We start from the raw sequence: 16131 nt of genomic DNA, 5'->3' as shown, positions 1-16131 counted from the left end.
TTAAATCTGAAAAATTGACAACTTTGAGAATTATGAGATTGTATATTTCTCTACAATAAACTTATTACAATTTATATTATATTATATAAAAATTATACAATCAAGTAACAAAGATGAAGTTGCTAGGGACATTTTCAAAATTTTAATATGATATTAATCGAATATACTCATGTTTTAATTATATAATTTAAATATTTAAATAAGTTAAAAATTACATAAAAATTATAATAATAAAATATTTGTATATATCCATCAATTTTCTGCTTTTATCTATTAATTTTATGAAAATATATATGTATCATTATATTATTGGAAATTAGTAACTATTAAAATACAACTATTAGTACTATTAAAATAAGTTTAGGTTATTTTTGATCTATTTCTAATCAATAAACTTTTATTACATTATTAAATACTTTAAATAAATTTTAACAAGCATTACCAAACAATTTCCAGTTTTCTTCTTTTCTTTGGTCTTATAGGAATGAACTAAGGCTCATTTGACTAAATTAAAAATTTACTTTAATTACAAAATTTATTTTACAATTATTTTTACAATTATATATCATTATGTGATACTTATATCTCTATACTATACAAGCACTTAAACCATTAATACATAGGAAGTTCAAATCAAAAAACGAAAGTACAATACTTAGTTCATAATTCTTGAACTATCAATGAAATTTTGCATAATGACTTGTTCCTAAATAGTTAATGTCTTAAAAAATATTGCTATCTGTAGAATTTATTTCTTCTTGATCAATATTAACTGCTTCTGTAGCTGTTTCTGGGGGTAGTGACACTGACCAAATCGTAGAATCGTGAGTTTTTAATTGCTTTTCTTTGTGCATCAATGATTTACTTGCAACTTTATCATTTGTTTGAGCAGGGCATTCAAAATGGACACAGTGAAAAACCTAAAAAGCAAAATGTTTTGAATAATTTTTGGCTACGTATAGAATGTGTTTAATTACAAATAGTTTTGTTGTTCTCTAACGTCACTACTCGAAATGAACATGCAATCATTACCTCATTTGCTGTATTGTGTGTTCCAACAATACGTATAAAAACGACAGGACGAGCAGGTTCAAAGTGTATTGTTTGCCACGAACGACAAGCTTCTCTGGTTTTATCACCAACTAGAACCCAACTCCAAGAATTACCGGATACCTCTATATAATAAGAATACGAACGATCATCGCAATCCCAAAGTAGTAATCTATATGTAAATAAATATTGATTAGAAAATTTCATATTTTCTTATTTGTTATAGGTAATATAATAATATATACCGCATAGAATCTATAATGTACGGTTGTCCAAGTTGTATTAAAATAGAACCAGATCCAACTTGATGACATGTGTAACCACTATCCCAATCATAATTTGATGTATCACCATTTAAGAGAGCATTCCGAGATCTATATTTAAACAATTTATTATAAAGAAGGAATGAAATACATTTATACACAACAACTTACATACCTACAAACACCTTCTGTAACAGTTGCACTTTGATCCATAGTAGCAACATTTCGTGTTGGAATAACAAAACCATTATAGAGCTTTTCTGTATGATTTGTATAATATGCTTCAAAACTTACAAGATGAAAAACCTTTAAAAATAAAAGTTATAATTATACAATAAAAAAATATTCCACGTAATTTTAATAATGATTTTACTTTGTTTACGGTATTATTTGTCCCAACAATACGAATATAAAGAACTATTCTTGGTTCAAAGTATAAGTATTGCCAACTACGACAGAAGTATTCTGTATAATCAATAACTCGAACCCAATTTTTTTGATCCATGGATACCTACAAAACAGTAAGAAATAATTATACTATGAAGAATTAAACATGAAAATTAGTACTTAATCTATTTTTCTCACTTCTAAATAGTAAGAATATGAACGCATATCTTTATCCCAAAGCAACATTTTTACATGGTTGATGATGCATTGAGTTCCTAACTTGACTAAAATACCATGTTCTCGTGATTCAGTAATAGTGTGTCTGGTATACCTAATAAAAGAACAGTATTATTTAAATGAATAATTTGGAAGATGAATTTATCAATTTACCCTCGTTCCATATCATAATTATTTGTATAGCCATCTAAAAGATAGCTACGCATTTCACCCTGTAGGACTTGAGCACCATATGTAGGTTGAGCAACATTTACATCAATAAGTAGTCGACCACGATAATTAAGATCTGAATCACGTGTTTGCGTTCTTGCAGCTATTGCATCTAAGATTGCTTCCGGAGAAATTAATCCAGTTGGGCGAACAACATTTAAAAGATCCGTGATTGAAACTAAGTTTAATCGTACCTTATCTACAAAATTTGTCTAATCAATTGAATAATGTATTATATAGAAATTATTCTGAAAATATATTTAAAACAGATTTTTTATTTTTAATGCTTTTATATTTACCTAACACAGTTTTGCCATCTGCATCAGGATTTGCATTTACCCATGCTCGTACAGCTAAAAAGATATCAATCTCTGGTGCATAAAAGGAATCTCTTGAGACAAGTTCATTCAAAGCATCAGCACTTAATTGCAAAAAGCTGTCATGTTGAATTACTTCACATGCATGTTCATCCATGTATTCATGACAAACCTAGAACAGATTATTTTCAGTGGATATTTTCAAATGTATTTTTCGATATGATATCAATACCTTGGTAAGAAATTCTAGTCGATAAAGAAGTGCTGCGCCAAATATGAGGCAGACATTTTTTATATTTAATATTTCTCTAAGATAATCTGATATAGAAGCTTCCAATTCTGAAAATCCATAAAGATGTGCTAATCCAAGAATATCCAACACAACCTGAAAACAATAATAGATTGTTCATTAAAAATGATAATGAAAATAAGTGATAATTAATACCTCTTCACGTCGGTCTGTAAGAGACATTCGTCCTGTATATATGTACTCAAGTAGGCCTTTAAACCCAGTCAAATTAGCATCTTTTAACTCAATTTCATGTTGTGTAGATTCTTTTAAACCTCCAAACAAAAGAGCTCTGAAATATTGGCTACGTGCAGCTAAAATGATTTTGTGGCTATTAAATCTTTGTCCACCAACAATTAAAGTTACATCTGAATAATCGTCTGAGAGATAGAGAGCACCAATATCCTCAGAAAGTGTGTTAATATGATTTATGTCACCAGAAATTGGATATTCTACTGATATATTTAATTCATGGTGAGAACTCATTTTTTAGGTTTTGATCTTTTAAATACAAAATTGTAATTCCTTCTTCCCTAATTATTTTTCTTTTTTAAAAGCTTTTCCTTACTGATAAATATAATGCCCCGTCAACATCGAGATACGTTGATAACATAATACTTCTTTCGATATTCATGCATTCACATTAATTAAGAAACAAAAATTAGGATCAATTTTACAGAAACTTTATAATCATTAAACAATAAAAGCAAGGTTAATTTTTAATTTAAATTTAAGGTTAATTTTTAATGTTTAATTATATTTACATGCTTGCAGTATATATACTACGATTTTGCGTTTAAATTGCGCATTTAACTTTTTTCTCTATGGGTAAACAACTTCTATAAATTTAAATAAATCTGAGAGAAATTACTATAACGTAAAAATAAAGTCACATCCCATTTATAAAAATATTATATTTTACATTTAATTTTGTACTATCTATTTTTTACCAATGTTATCTATTGATCACAATATAAATATCATAGACTTATAGATACTGAAGATAGACAAACGTTGAAATGCAATATGCAATATTGCATTGTGAAAGCATTGTGGTCTGAAGGCAATGCAATACGTAAAATATGAATACCATAAGCAAAATACAAATTTAATGTATTTAAAACTACTTAAACAATAACATAAATTACACACATGATATATGTGTTACATATTTTAACGGTATTAAAGGTTACCACAAATGCTCATGGAACACCGCCATGACCGTCCTAACTGTTGTTCGACGAAGTGCGCGAAAAATTGAAAGCAACTACTTAAATTCTAAAGATTACTTTTATTAGAAGATAATTTGCTCAGTAATTATTCAAGATACAAAAAATTAGTAAGTTGAAAATTTTTTTGTTAAGCTTTTTGCTCAAGCTTTTCTTCTTAAGTTTGAAACATTTTTTTTGTGATCCAATACTAGATTAGGATCAAGAATTTTCCTAGTGATTTCATTCCGTTCTCGGATTATTGATAATGGAAATATTTTGCAGTTATACTCGATACGGCATTATGTGCAAGGATAAAGTACATAGAATCCAAGTTATAAAAGAGAAAATGTACTAACAATATTTATGACTTTTTTATTATTAAAACGCCATATTCTTTCAAAAGGATTACAAAATCTGCAAATTTATCATAAGATAATAAAAAACTCAATATTATCATAAACATTTTAATGGAATAATTATATATATATACCTAATTAACTTTATTTCTATTTACATACTTCTAATAATATAAACATTAACTTTTAAGGTATCCTGTTTTGCAAGATGTAACGCAAGGTAGCGTATAGTGGTAGTTCTTTAATGTCCTAATATCTGTGGACTGTCGAATCTATCTTTTGTATTTCCAATGGTGCAAATGAACTATTGAAAATTACCCGGTCAATTAATTGTTAGTATTTGAGAGTTCTTATATCTACGCTTTTTGAAACACGAATGTTAAAGAGAAAAATAAATATAGTTGGGAAAATATCTTTTTGAGAATATTGCATAATGACAAAAGGTACAATTTTATTTGATTGCAATCAACATATAAACATTATTATGCTAGGTTAAGTAGCATAAGTAGCATAATTCGATCTTTTTGTTATTACATATTATTTGAAATTATATGATATTTGTACATTAAACTAATTGTATTTTTTAATGATTTTTGTCGTTGAGGTTGGTATAATGTTGCTTAAATTTTAAATTCAAATAAAAAATTGGTAAAAATAAACAAATAGTGGAACTTAAATTTGATCCAGTTCAAGTATAATTTATTAATGAAATTGTTAACTCTAAAAAGTGTTTCCTATATAATTGTGATTACTATATTAAAAAGTACAATGTACAAAGTATGCCAATGTCTTAAGCTGTTCCTTAAATGATATTAATAGGCATGAAATACTAATAGATACTAGAAAATAAATATTAAATGTGAAATTTTAATAATTTTTTAGACGAAATATTGGAGAAAAAATCAGTTGAAAATAATGATACTGATAAAAAGACTGCATCTGAATCTGGTCCTGATCCATCAGCACCAATAACTAGAAGGGGAGTATTGACATCATTCTTGACTGGCAAGCCAATGGAGATACCAGAACAAGATATTGTAACTACTTAGTTTATCCATCTTTGTTATAGCTTTAGTTATACTAGTTACAATGTAATAAATGATGTTCTATTGCTTTTTTTATAGTTAGGTAAATGCAGATTTGTGTCTGAATTTGAAAAATTAAATCGTATCGGTGAAGGCACCTATGGAATTGTTTATAGAGCAAGGGATACAAAAAATGATAAAGTTGTAGCGTTGAAAAAGGTACGAATGGAACATGAAAAAGATGGCCTTCCAGTCAGTGGTTTAAGAGAAATATCTGTTCTTTTATCCTGTCGTCATGAAAATATTGTACATTTAAGAGAAGTAGTAGTAGGGAGAAGTTTAGAAAGCATATTTCTTGCTATGGAATATTGTGAACAAGACTTGGCAAGTCTACTGGACAATATGCAAGCTCCATTTTCAGAAAGTCAAGTCAAATGTATTGTTTTACAAGTATTAAAGGGTTTGCGTTATCTGCATCATAATTTTATTGTACATAGAGATTTGAAAGTTTCAAATCTCCTTATGACAGACAAAGGATGTGTAAAAATTGCTGATTTTGGATTAGCTAGGTGGTTTGGTTTACCTTTAAAACCAATGACCCCTAGGGTAGTAACATTATGGTATAGAGCACCAGAGTTGTTATTACAAGCTAAAACTCAAACAACTTCTGTCGATATGTGGGCTGCAGGTTGTATTTTGGGTATAGTATTTTCATATATTCTTTATAATTTATATATAACATTAAAAATTTAATATAATTATATAGATTTCGCTTATGAGTATACATGTTTTTATTAGGGGAACTACTTGGACATCGGCCTTTATTGCCTGGACGATCAGAAATCGCACAATTAGAATTAATTGTTGACTTGCTAGGCACACCAAGCGAAGCAATTTGGCCTGAGTTTAATACACTTCCAGCGCTACAGAACTTTACATTAAAACAGCAACCATATAATAATTTGAAACAAAGGTTTCCATGGTTAAGTGCCGCTGGTTTGAGATTATTAAATTTCTTATTCATGTATGATCCAAAAAAGAGAGCCACTGCAGAAGAATGTTTACAAAGTAGCTACTTCAAAGAAGCTCCCTTACGTAAGTCACAGAAAATGATATGTATAGGGTGATCCACCAGAACTACTATCTATACATTTCTTCCAGTGAATAACAACATTCACGTAAATTGAAGTAGCAATATCTGGTAAACCATCCTGTATATTATTATCGTAATACTTTGAAGTTCCTATCATAATTATCATAATATTTTAAAATTGTTAATTATCATTTAATTTAATCTTTTTTTAGCATGTGACCCCAAACTTATGCCCACTTTTCCACAACATAGAAATATGAAAAAAACTGCTCCACCAAAAGAGGCTAGAGAACCAGAGACAAATGTTACAGATCAAACAAATAATTTACCTGCAATTTCAGATCTTGTAAGACTTTTATGTGTTTCATCATGTTTGGAAAAGACATCTTAAAACTGAAATTAATATTTTTTTCAGCTTGGTTCACTTGTCAAGAAGAGGCGAGTTGAATGAAGAAAGTACTTATTTTTTTGAATGCGATACAAATCTCGACATTATTGATTTAAAAATATTTCATTTCGATTTATATCCTTCATTCTCAATGTACGAATTCATTCACAGATAGACTTTGAAATAAATAAACTTTATTAATAAATACTCAAAAAATATTTAAGAAAACATGTATTCGTGAAAAGAAAATGAACATATATTTTTTACTTTAAATACTTAATTATATTTATAGTACGACAAAAATATTCGATCAGACATGAATTCAGCATATGAGACAAAGTATTTAATAAATATAATAGCTCACTAACATAAAGTAACAAAATTATTATCAACAATCTATGTATGTATATATTAAGCTATTTTATTACTTTTGTTATAGCTTTATTGTACAAATCTCCTCGTAAATTTATTGTTTAAATCTATAGATATAAATTCAACTGTTTTTGGTAGGTTGTAATACATTTTCGTAACGCTTCTTATATTCGCCACTTGAATCATATTTTGCGGAAAGTCGTTCCCAATCCTTCGGTCTTTTAGTTCTCAAATAATTTACTACTTTGTTCGCTGTATGTTTTTGTTTTTCATTGCATTTACTACAACCTGTAGATAAAGCGTCGGGTAAAATTTCTGAAACAATAAACAAATAAATTATTTAACATTTTTCCAATTCAATTATAAAAACTCTATACAATTATTTTACGAAGTCTTAATACAATAATACATATTATAATTTTTTAAGGACAATTAAATAGTATAAAACTTTTTATTATATAATTATTCATAATTATTTCTCATGTGGAAATTGATCGTTTATACAATAAACCATAATAATCTGAATAATATATATAAATTTACATATTGGAAAGAGAGAGAAAGAGAGAGAGAGAGTAAGAAAGAAATAATAATGATTTTTGTCAAATTGTATATACATAGGTAAAAGTTAGGATAAGGATTTTTGCTCTTGTATTTGTTTAGGAACAATATGAAATAAGTCCTAACAATTTTTTTTCTTTCTGTAGTGTCTTAATATTATCTTTAAGATAAACATTATCTAAAAAGCACAAATTTAGTGGAATACTCAAAATTGTTTTTTTTATACTCAACTCAATATAATTATTTCAACTTAAAGGAAATGGAGTGTAAAAAGAAAAAGAAAAGAAAAGAGGATTTATTAGAACAAAAGTTATTTCAATATATGTATACAGTATATCTAGTTTACGTGTATATGTATTATTATTCCTCTAATTATTGAAAAAATAGGTATTTTATGTCGAAATTGTTTGATTTCGTAGAGGGGACTTAATGGAATGTCTGAATTTTTTTCTGAATTGTTATTTCAGTTTTTAAACTAGAACCATATACATATTATTGTAATTGTCATTTTATTACACATCTCAAAATGATTTCAATGATGCATATGTATAACGAGAATGTTTGAATAATAACTTATCGGATATTTTTATGAAAAATCCGACGTAAATATGAAATTCGGACAACATTTTGTTTCTCATAACGTGTAATCTGTAAGATGGAAAATAATTCGATTTTTTTTATTCGTACATTTGTAATTGGGGTAACGGTGTAACTAATTGCATCTTGTACAATTTATGTGAAATACTGTTACGAATTTAGTAAAAATTGTACAATAACATAAATATTTATGTCGCCTGGAAAGAAATCGTTCTTCATCTTACGAATTAAGTGTTACGAATAAGAGATATTAACTAAACTTACTATAACAATATTCTTTATCTTCGATCTCACGACTGAAAAATGGGCTTGGTTTACAAAATCCTTGACTTACAATTTTATCCTAACCTTTCGCTCTTCCCATTCGCTCAAGTCTCTCATTTTCATTCTTTTATTCTCTATTACTTAACTATATTTCTAATTACTTTCTCTCTTAGTAATATTACTTCATACTATCGCTTTCTTATATACATATATAGATATATTTTTTTTCTTTGTTCTTTATCTTTTTTTTTATTTGTTATAATTACATCTCTTTTCTCGTTTGCTTTACTTTCAACTTATCTAACTATTCCTCTACTTCCCATCTCTTCTTTAGCTCACTGCTTTCTCTATCCTGATCTCTCTGTCTTTTTTCCTACAATCAACTGTTTCAAAGTCCGGAATTTGTCCTCTGACAAATCGCAATTCCGTCCTTTTCTTTTCAATATTTATTTCCAAATTTCCGCACCTTGCCCTTATCGCTAGTCGTTGACTTCCGTCTCTTCTCTCTTCATTCAGATACCCTGCTAGTCCTAACATTCTAATTATAATCATTTATATGTATGTATAACTGTACTAATTTGCTATGATGCATTTGTTGCTGAACCTTCATATTCTCTTTTCTTCACATTCTTCTCACGTCTTTTCTTTCCCCTTTTAATCGTTCCATTCTCTTCTGTTTATGTCAAACCATTTCTCTTTGGGTACATTTTCCTCTCTTTCATTTTCTTTTCCTTCAAATATTCCACGACAATTTTTCTCTCCATTCCTATTCTGAAATCTTCCTCAGATTTCAACGCTTTTTAATTCGCCCTCGCTCTTAATTTTTCTCTTTTCGTTTCCTCTAGGACTAAATAATAATCGAATTTAACGTTTGCATGATATTTTCACGAAAATATCCGATAAATTATTGTTTAAATATACTCGTTAATATTGTTTAATAAAAAAGATGATAATAATAAAAATATATAGTGCATCTTAAAAAACTTTGCTGATATTCGTGTCTCTGTGAATAACGATCTAAAGAAAATTCAAACTTTCCACTAAGTTACTGAGTAAATTGGTGAAATCAAATAATTCTTAAAAAATATTTTTTCCTATTTTCAATAGGTAATTATAAACATAATAGCGTGTATACATTTAAACCGAACATACTGTACATATGTATAATAATAACTTAGACGTTACTTAAGAGAGTTCGATGTAATCAAAACGAGAAAGTTCAAAGCAACTTATGTAATAAAGAGAGGGAGAGTGAATTGAACTCTGTTGTAATCGTTGCAGCAGATGCACGTAGAAACCTCGCAAAGAAACTGGTGTGACTTTTGATCATGCAGTTAAATAAAATTGCTTCGTTAGTTATAAAAATATCTATGTCTGTTTACAAATTTGTAAATTCTGTAGTTTTCTATTTACATCTTTTTTTTATTTTAAAAGTGATCAGTTGCAAAAGTTCGAAAAAGAAAGAAAATAATAAAACATTAAAAAAAACCCACGTTTTAGAAAATAAATGTTTTTCTACCGTTTCGTATGCTTTACGATATTAATGGTATTAACGTAAAATCATTAACATAATTGCATTTAAAATATAAAAATATTAATAACGATAAAACAAATAGAGAAAGGATATTTATGAAATGTCATTTCCTTCGTTTCTCATATTTTTACGCAGTAATATCTACATAGATCAATACCATGTATTAATAATTCATTTGTTATAAACTGAACTAAAATTCATTGACATTTTAATACAGAAATAATTTCTCTGTGTAATTTTATATAGATATGTATATAAATAATATCTTTACATACATATACACAATATTATTTGAAAAGTATATGAGCAGCACAAACATGTCATTAGTTTTAGTACTTTTATATTAGAATAAATCGTATTTTAATATAAACTACTATACACATAAGTATAGCTTTCTACTGTTTTTACACTTGTTAATCGATCGAAAAATTCGAAAAAATATATTATTTATACGAATTAGGTATTTTACATGTATAATAAATTAATCAATTAAATGTATAATCTCGAATGATCTATAACGAAGCTATATCATTAGATAGAAGTAACAAATGTATGTACTTACTTTTTAATTCTCTGCCTTCGTTGGTACATGGTCCTTCGTCCAGCATGCACTTAATGTAATTGGTGAGAATACGACCATTTTGCAGGATCCTGTCGACGTCTACATTGTCATATTTTGTGGTATAATCTTCCGCTGTTACACAAACGACTGCGACCAAGGTAAATAATAAGAGATAAATCTTCATATTGTAATTGAAGCGCGTTCTTCCAGCTTCAATTTCAAAATGCAAAACTCTATGATGATTATACCAACGAAAACGATATAAAGATAGAAAAATGTACAAATTACTACGTTCCGTTTAACGAAGTAATAGATGGTAATTTAAAAACAAATGTTATTTGAAAGCTACCCTATACAGCGGAAAGTAAACCGCTCTTTGTAACAGTTGAAGCACGTTCTGTCGAATTATATAGCTGAAGACAGAGGACATTGGAGGGAGTGGATAAACGCGTTAGTCGAGTATTTTATACTCCATGAAACGTACGTATACGTTGTACAGTAGCGATTGAATACAAGCATCAGGATATAAAAAACAATACCGATAAATAAAATAAATATATTTTATCATTTATATATAGTTAATTGTTCTTCGAACAGTCATATACTTTTCACCTGTTCAAATTTTTCAAATTAGCCAATTAATTTCATATATCGGTGTTAAATCTACCGAGAAATTAGATAAATGAACGAAGACAAATTTAAATAAATTTTTTAAGTACATATTATTCGACTATTGCTTGTTCTATGAAATGTCGTGAATATAGATGATAATTGAACCTGATCGCGTTAAAACCATCTATTATATAAATTTGTTAATATTAATATGCGATCAATTTCTTCTAAAAGAAAATTCTTTACTAATTAGTTTGTTTAAAATTATATAAAATGCTCTCCGTATACGAGGAATGAAGAACGTTTAACGTTTGAGAATATATGTTGAGCAGTGTGATAGAAATAGTTAACACAGCGAGAACAACGTGCTATCAAGAATAATGAAGAGATTATTCTTTGTCGTGTTTAGAGGATAACCATCGGGTATTTACGTTGCGTACCTTGCCAAGGACGACCATCAATAAAAATACGATGTTAATGCTGTAACAAGGTTTACGTTTGGAAATCTTATAATTTACCCATATCGATATATGTACAATAAATAAATCAATCAAAAAGTGAATAAACTTTCTCAATTAAAGGATCTTTAGAAAATTGAATAGATATCTACGTAATCATAATCATAATCAAATAATAGATACTAATTATCGCAGTAGTAAAATCGTTCGATTTAATTAATTGGTGTAATTTTATGTTTTATCTGTTACAAAGTTACAACGTATTTTGGGAAATAGATATTTTTGATCGATTATCGAGAATAAATATTATTACAAGATACCGATTACGTAAGTTTAGAGAGTAATTTATCTTTTTAAATATACATTGAATATATCATGTATTATTATGTATTCGTTACCTGACGTTTACTTCTTCTATTCGTAGAATCTCCTATTACCTGTTGATCCATGACTTACAAAATATTCTGTTCATATCATGTACAGACATATATTCATTTCGACATTACGATCATCGGATTAATTAAAATGCACACCGTATCACAACTTCAACCCACTTTATCATTCGACTGTATTGTAAACCGTCTATACTATACTGTAACGTCGATTATAATATGTATAAACTTTCTATCTTGTCCCTTAGACTTTGTTTGACGCAAATACACATTTCATTTTAATCAAATACGCGAACAATTATTTCACCATCGTTATCTAGATACATCTAAGATAGGCATATATGTATAACAAGATAATTATCGGTATGTATAAAAGCTATAAAAGTCTATTGATCGTTTGTAAGAAGCAATATATGCGTAATATGATGCGTCATAGATTTTAAAGTTTACTTAATATATCGGCCCTCTGAATTCTTCTGTAAGAACATGTACTTGTAACGATAATATAATTTCTTACAAATTTTTCCAAAGATATATTGACTTTTGAAAGATCGTTAGAAATCTAAGAAAGAGACGAGAAACGTTATTTGCGCCATACAGTGAGATATACCTTATATACCTGTTACGACCACGAAATATCTCGTATTTCTAAATTTTCTATATTTATTAAGAAATTACGATTGATTATAGCCAGTTGGTACGAAAATTTAAAGACAAATCAGGAAGGGTATGAAATAATACATAGTATACGATCCATCGTAAATCATCGATAAATATTGATATAGAAAATACGAAATTTCTAACATCGCGGTAGGTAAGTACATAATATAGAAATTTATGGTAAATAGATTTTACTTTGTTCTTTTATTCTTATATATGACAATTCTCGCAAACACAAATGTTTGATATTATGAAATATTATGAGTTATATGATAATAATAATTTTAATAATAAAGTTAATTACGTTCAAAGTTATAGAATCTCTCAAGAATCATTGTTTTCCATGATATCCTTTCATCCTACATAAAATGCTTCAGCGTTTCATAAAGGCGTACAATCGATTCCCATTCATTGGGATAATTTTGTTGCATAAATACTGTCAATTTGTGTGCAAGTGCAGTTTATCGAGGTGTACAACGTTCACAATGATCGTTCAACGCTTCTGGCAACAAAACTGTAAGAATCGTAACAATATTTTATATGTAATACTAACGAATTATTAAATCTGAATACGACCTTCTAAATTTGCATGCTAAGAGGAAAAACAGTTGATTCCGCTTAATTTATCTCTTGCTTGACAAATATCATTATCGTAATTTCATAATAAAATTTATTTACTAACAATGCATACCTTTTATTGATGAAACGACAAAGCAAAGTGATCGAAGGTGAACTTTGATGATGTTTCTTCGTTTGTTTAATATACTTTTAAAATACAAGATTGTACGTGTATATTTTGAACACGAAATTATTTGATATTTTATCTTTTATTGATAAATTGTTGCATAAGAATAGATATTTTTTCCTGATGAACTAAAGAATCAACATTTTCTTCCTGAACATACATATTTATTATATTATTATATAATGTTATATAATGTATGTTCTATTTACACATACACTATTTTCAGGGTAACAATCGTAATAAAAAAGTTGTTTGTAAATGTATTGTACATGTGAAGAGAGCATACCGATCGCAAAATTGAAGTTAATTTGTTCGAATTTTAAGAAGACGATTTAAGTGATTTAATGATTTTAATGATTATATTGGTCGAATATAAAGTTTATATTCATATTTAGTAAAATATACATATTTAGTAATACATATTTAGTAAATATTTAGAAAAAAATTAATATGCATCATGAATAGCTATCTGGACCATATGGTATGTAGTAAGGGTTAAATATGATCTCAATGAAAATACTTTTGTAATCTCTGTATAGATATATTTTCACTAAGGACACTAAAAATTTAATAAATAACTTGTATTTTAAATTCTACCTATAATTCTTCTTCCTATCGCATTGTCTCAAACTTAAGACACAATTAATCTGCTTTTGTACGTACAATCTATCCATCAGGAATGTTGAAATCGTATCTTGTGCTTTGATAAAGTTTGTCTTAAAAGCTTTGTTTGTTTGAAAATAGATTTTTGGTCCGAATATTGGAAAAAGGAAAGTAACATTGCAAGTGTTGTATATCACCTTGATTCGCGATTGGGATAAAATTGATCTATACTTCAAACGTCCAACTCCAGTTTATATGTATTCTGTTCCCTGTTCGAGTATAGTAGTATAGTTGTATGTAAATAAATAAAGAGACAACTAGATTTTGTAGATTACAACGGTTTGAACTTCTGCATAAATCTAATATTTGTAATATTTCTTTAATCGTTAATATTTCTAAATCTAAACTGTCGACGGAAAACAATTTTTGTGGATATTCCATAGCGATATGTATGCAATTTTATAAAAGTATTGTATAAGAGAAAAATGCTAAGTAGCGTATACTGCGTCTCTAAATCAATAAGTATATGATAAACTTTATAGATAACTCAAATTGAAAATGGATGTAAATTCAATTACGACTGAAAATCTATGCATGCATAACCTATTAATTAAATTAGTTATTTTCTAGGCGTCATTAAATTTGTTGTCATAATATTAATAGGTATGTATAATTATTATTTCAATAGTATTTTTTAAAGACAAGTAAAATTCGTCATTTAAATTTGATTGACATTTGTGATCATTTCGGTGTGCAGGAATCTTTAAAACAAAAATCTTTAAAACAAAAATAACGTTTTTTCAAACGATCCACAAAAGTGCGATCAATAATTTTCATTTAACTTTGATTTTAATGATGCAGCTAGTGATGAATGCTTAAATTTAAAAGAAACTGCTAATTTACAAATCCTGTAGTAAAATATAAGGAAAATGTTATTGGAGAAGAATTTTCTAACATTACGATCCGATTCCTATCGTCTGTTAATTACGATTCAAAGCAGCGTTCGCCAACGTGAAACGTATGCTTTACCGGGAGGCAATTAGAAAATTCTATCACCTTCATCACCGATATAATTAAAAAATCATTTTTTTAATGTTAGCAGGCTTCTTTTTGTCTTATGCAACATTTCTACACGTTGTTAATTTTCTGATTATCCAAAAGTTGCGATATTATTAATTTAAACAAAATGATAATTTTGCCACAATTGTATCTAAGTATTAAGTTCGTTCGACACTTGAAAACATACACATAATTTAAAATTAAAAACAGTATTACCTATATTCCTTTTTTTTATTTGAAGCACTTATTTATATTATACCTTTTCAAGACTTGTTGGGTATGATATTATACTAAGAAGGACATTAAAATCTTTGATGCGTTAGAGTGGGGCATGATTCAAAAAGGGTTGGAAAACTCCTCTAATGATACAAATAATCAGGTCTGGACATTCCTATATCGAAAGCAGAGAGGAAATTTCCTCTCTCTATCGAAAGCATGGAAGAAACGGTCCTGAAACTGAGTCGTGAAAAATCAACGTAAAAGACAATAAGGGTTTGTTCTGCGCACGTACGACATACTATGAATGTTTAGATATAGATAAACACTTTGTTCATCTCTGTCAGTCTCGTAAAAACGAGAACTTTATTGTCTTCCAAGATGATTTTTCACAACTCAATTTTCGGCATTTTTTTTCTATACTTTTGGTATATGAGTATCCTAATCTGTTTATATGATCGTGATCGGGGAATTAAATGGAAAATGAAAACGACGGAAAAAAAGACACTCGTCTTGCCTTGTGCTGTTTCCTCAGTTCTCATGCTCAAAATTTACCAATCAGATTTATCGATAGGACAATAACTTGGTTGTTGGTGACCCTGTTATAACTGTGCGCAACATAACTAGAACATCTTTTAGATTTTAGATCGCGCAATAAAAACATAAGTTC

The 16131-nt window shown here is 28.0% G+C and overlaps 3 protein-coding genes across 8 annotated transcripts; 1 reads left to right on the top strand and 2 right to left on the bottom strand.

Annotated features, from left to right (window-relative positions):
* Positions 1 to 499: 499 nt before the first annotated feature.
* Positions 500 to 3974, bottom strand: LOC126919822 (BTB/POZ domain-containing protein 9-like). Of its 3 annotated transcripts, none has more exons than XM_050729430.1 (11): positions 3947 to 3974; positions 2910 to 3067; positions 2697 to 2849; positions 2447 to 2636; positions 2091 to 2346; positions 1899 to 2031; positions 1687 to 1824; positions 1489 to 1619; positions 1296 to 1424; positions 1033 to 1222; positions 500 to 920 (listed from the first exon to the last, which is right to left on the bottom strand). In XM_050729430.1, exons 1-11 carry the CDS (start codon positions 3957 to 3959, stop codon positions 723 to 725), a joined length of 1689 nt encoding a protein of 562 aa, XP_050585387.1. In that variant the 5' UTR covers positions 3960 to 3974; the 3' UTR covers positions 500 to 722. The 3 variants fall into 3 exon arrangements, with proteins under 3 accessions (XP_050585387.1, XP_050585388.1, XP_050585386.1); XM_050729431.1 differs by lacking the exon at positions 3947 to 3974 and adding an exon at positions 3518 to 3697; XM_050729429.1 differs by lacking the exon at positions 3947 to 3974 and having other exon boundaries at positions 2910 to 3697.
* A 617-nt stretch (positions 3975 to 4591) lies between these two features.
* LOC126919583 (cyclin-dependent kinase 10) lies at positions 4592 to 7033 on the top strand. Of its 2 annotated transcripts, none has more exons than XM_050728974.1 (6): positions 4592 to 4763; positions 5203 to 5357; positions 5445 to 6045; positions 6144 to 6440; positions 6507 to 6546; positions 6651 to 6748. In XM_050728974.1, exons 1-5 carry the CDS (start codon positions 4754 to 4756, stop codon positions 6530 to 6532), a joined length of 1089 nt encoding a protein of 362 aa, XP_050584931.1. In that variant the 5' UTR covers positions 4592 to 4753; the 3' UTR covers positions 6533 to 6546; positions 6651 to 6748. The 2 variants fall into 2 exon arrangements, with proteins under 2 accessions (XP_050584931.1, XP_050584930.1); XM_050728973.1 differs by lacking the exon at positions 6507 to 6546 and adding an exon at positions 6854 to 7033 and having other exon boundaries at positions 4594 to 4763; positions 6651 to 6784.
* Positions 7034 to 7227: 194 nt separating this feature from the next.
* On the bottom strand, positions 7228 to 16123 carry LOC126919595 (ejaculatory bulb-specific protein 3-like). 3 transcript variants are annotated; one of them, XM_050729004.1, is made up of 3 exons: positions 15979 to 16123; positions 10717 to 10863; positions 7228 to 7513 (listed from the first exon to the last, which is right to left on the bottom strand). In XM_050729004.1, exons 1-3 carry the CDS (start codon positions 16001 to 16003, stop codon positions 7320 to 7322), a joined length of 366 nt encoding a protein of 121 aa, XP_050584961.1. In that variant the 5' UTR covers positions 16004 to 16123; the 3' UTR covers positions 7228 to 7319. The 3 variants fall into 3 exon arrangements, with proteins under 3 accessions (XP_050584961.1, XP_050584960.1, XP_050584959.1); XM_050729003.1 differs by lacking the exon at positions 15979 to 16123 and adding an exon at positions 13143 to 13188; XM_050729002.1 differs by lacking the exon at positions 15979 to 16123 and having other exon boundaries at positions 10717 to 11302.
* Between the last annotated feature and the right edge of the window lie 8 nt (positions 16124 to 16131).

This window comes from Bombus affinis, chromosome 8 (assembly GCF_024516045.1).
Source record: "Bombus affinis isolate iyBomAffi1 chromosome 8, iyBomAffi1.2, whole genome shotgun sequence".
Lineage (NCBI taxonomy): Eukaryota > Metazoa > Arthropoda > Insecta > Hymenoptera > Apidae > Bombus > Bombus affinis.
This window is presented reverse-complemented; position numbering and strand designations above follow the sequence as displayed.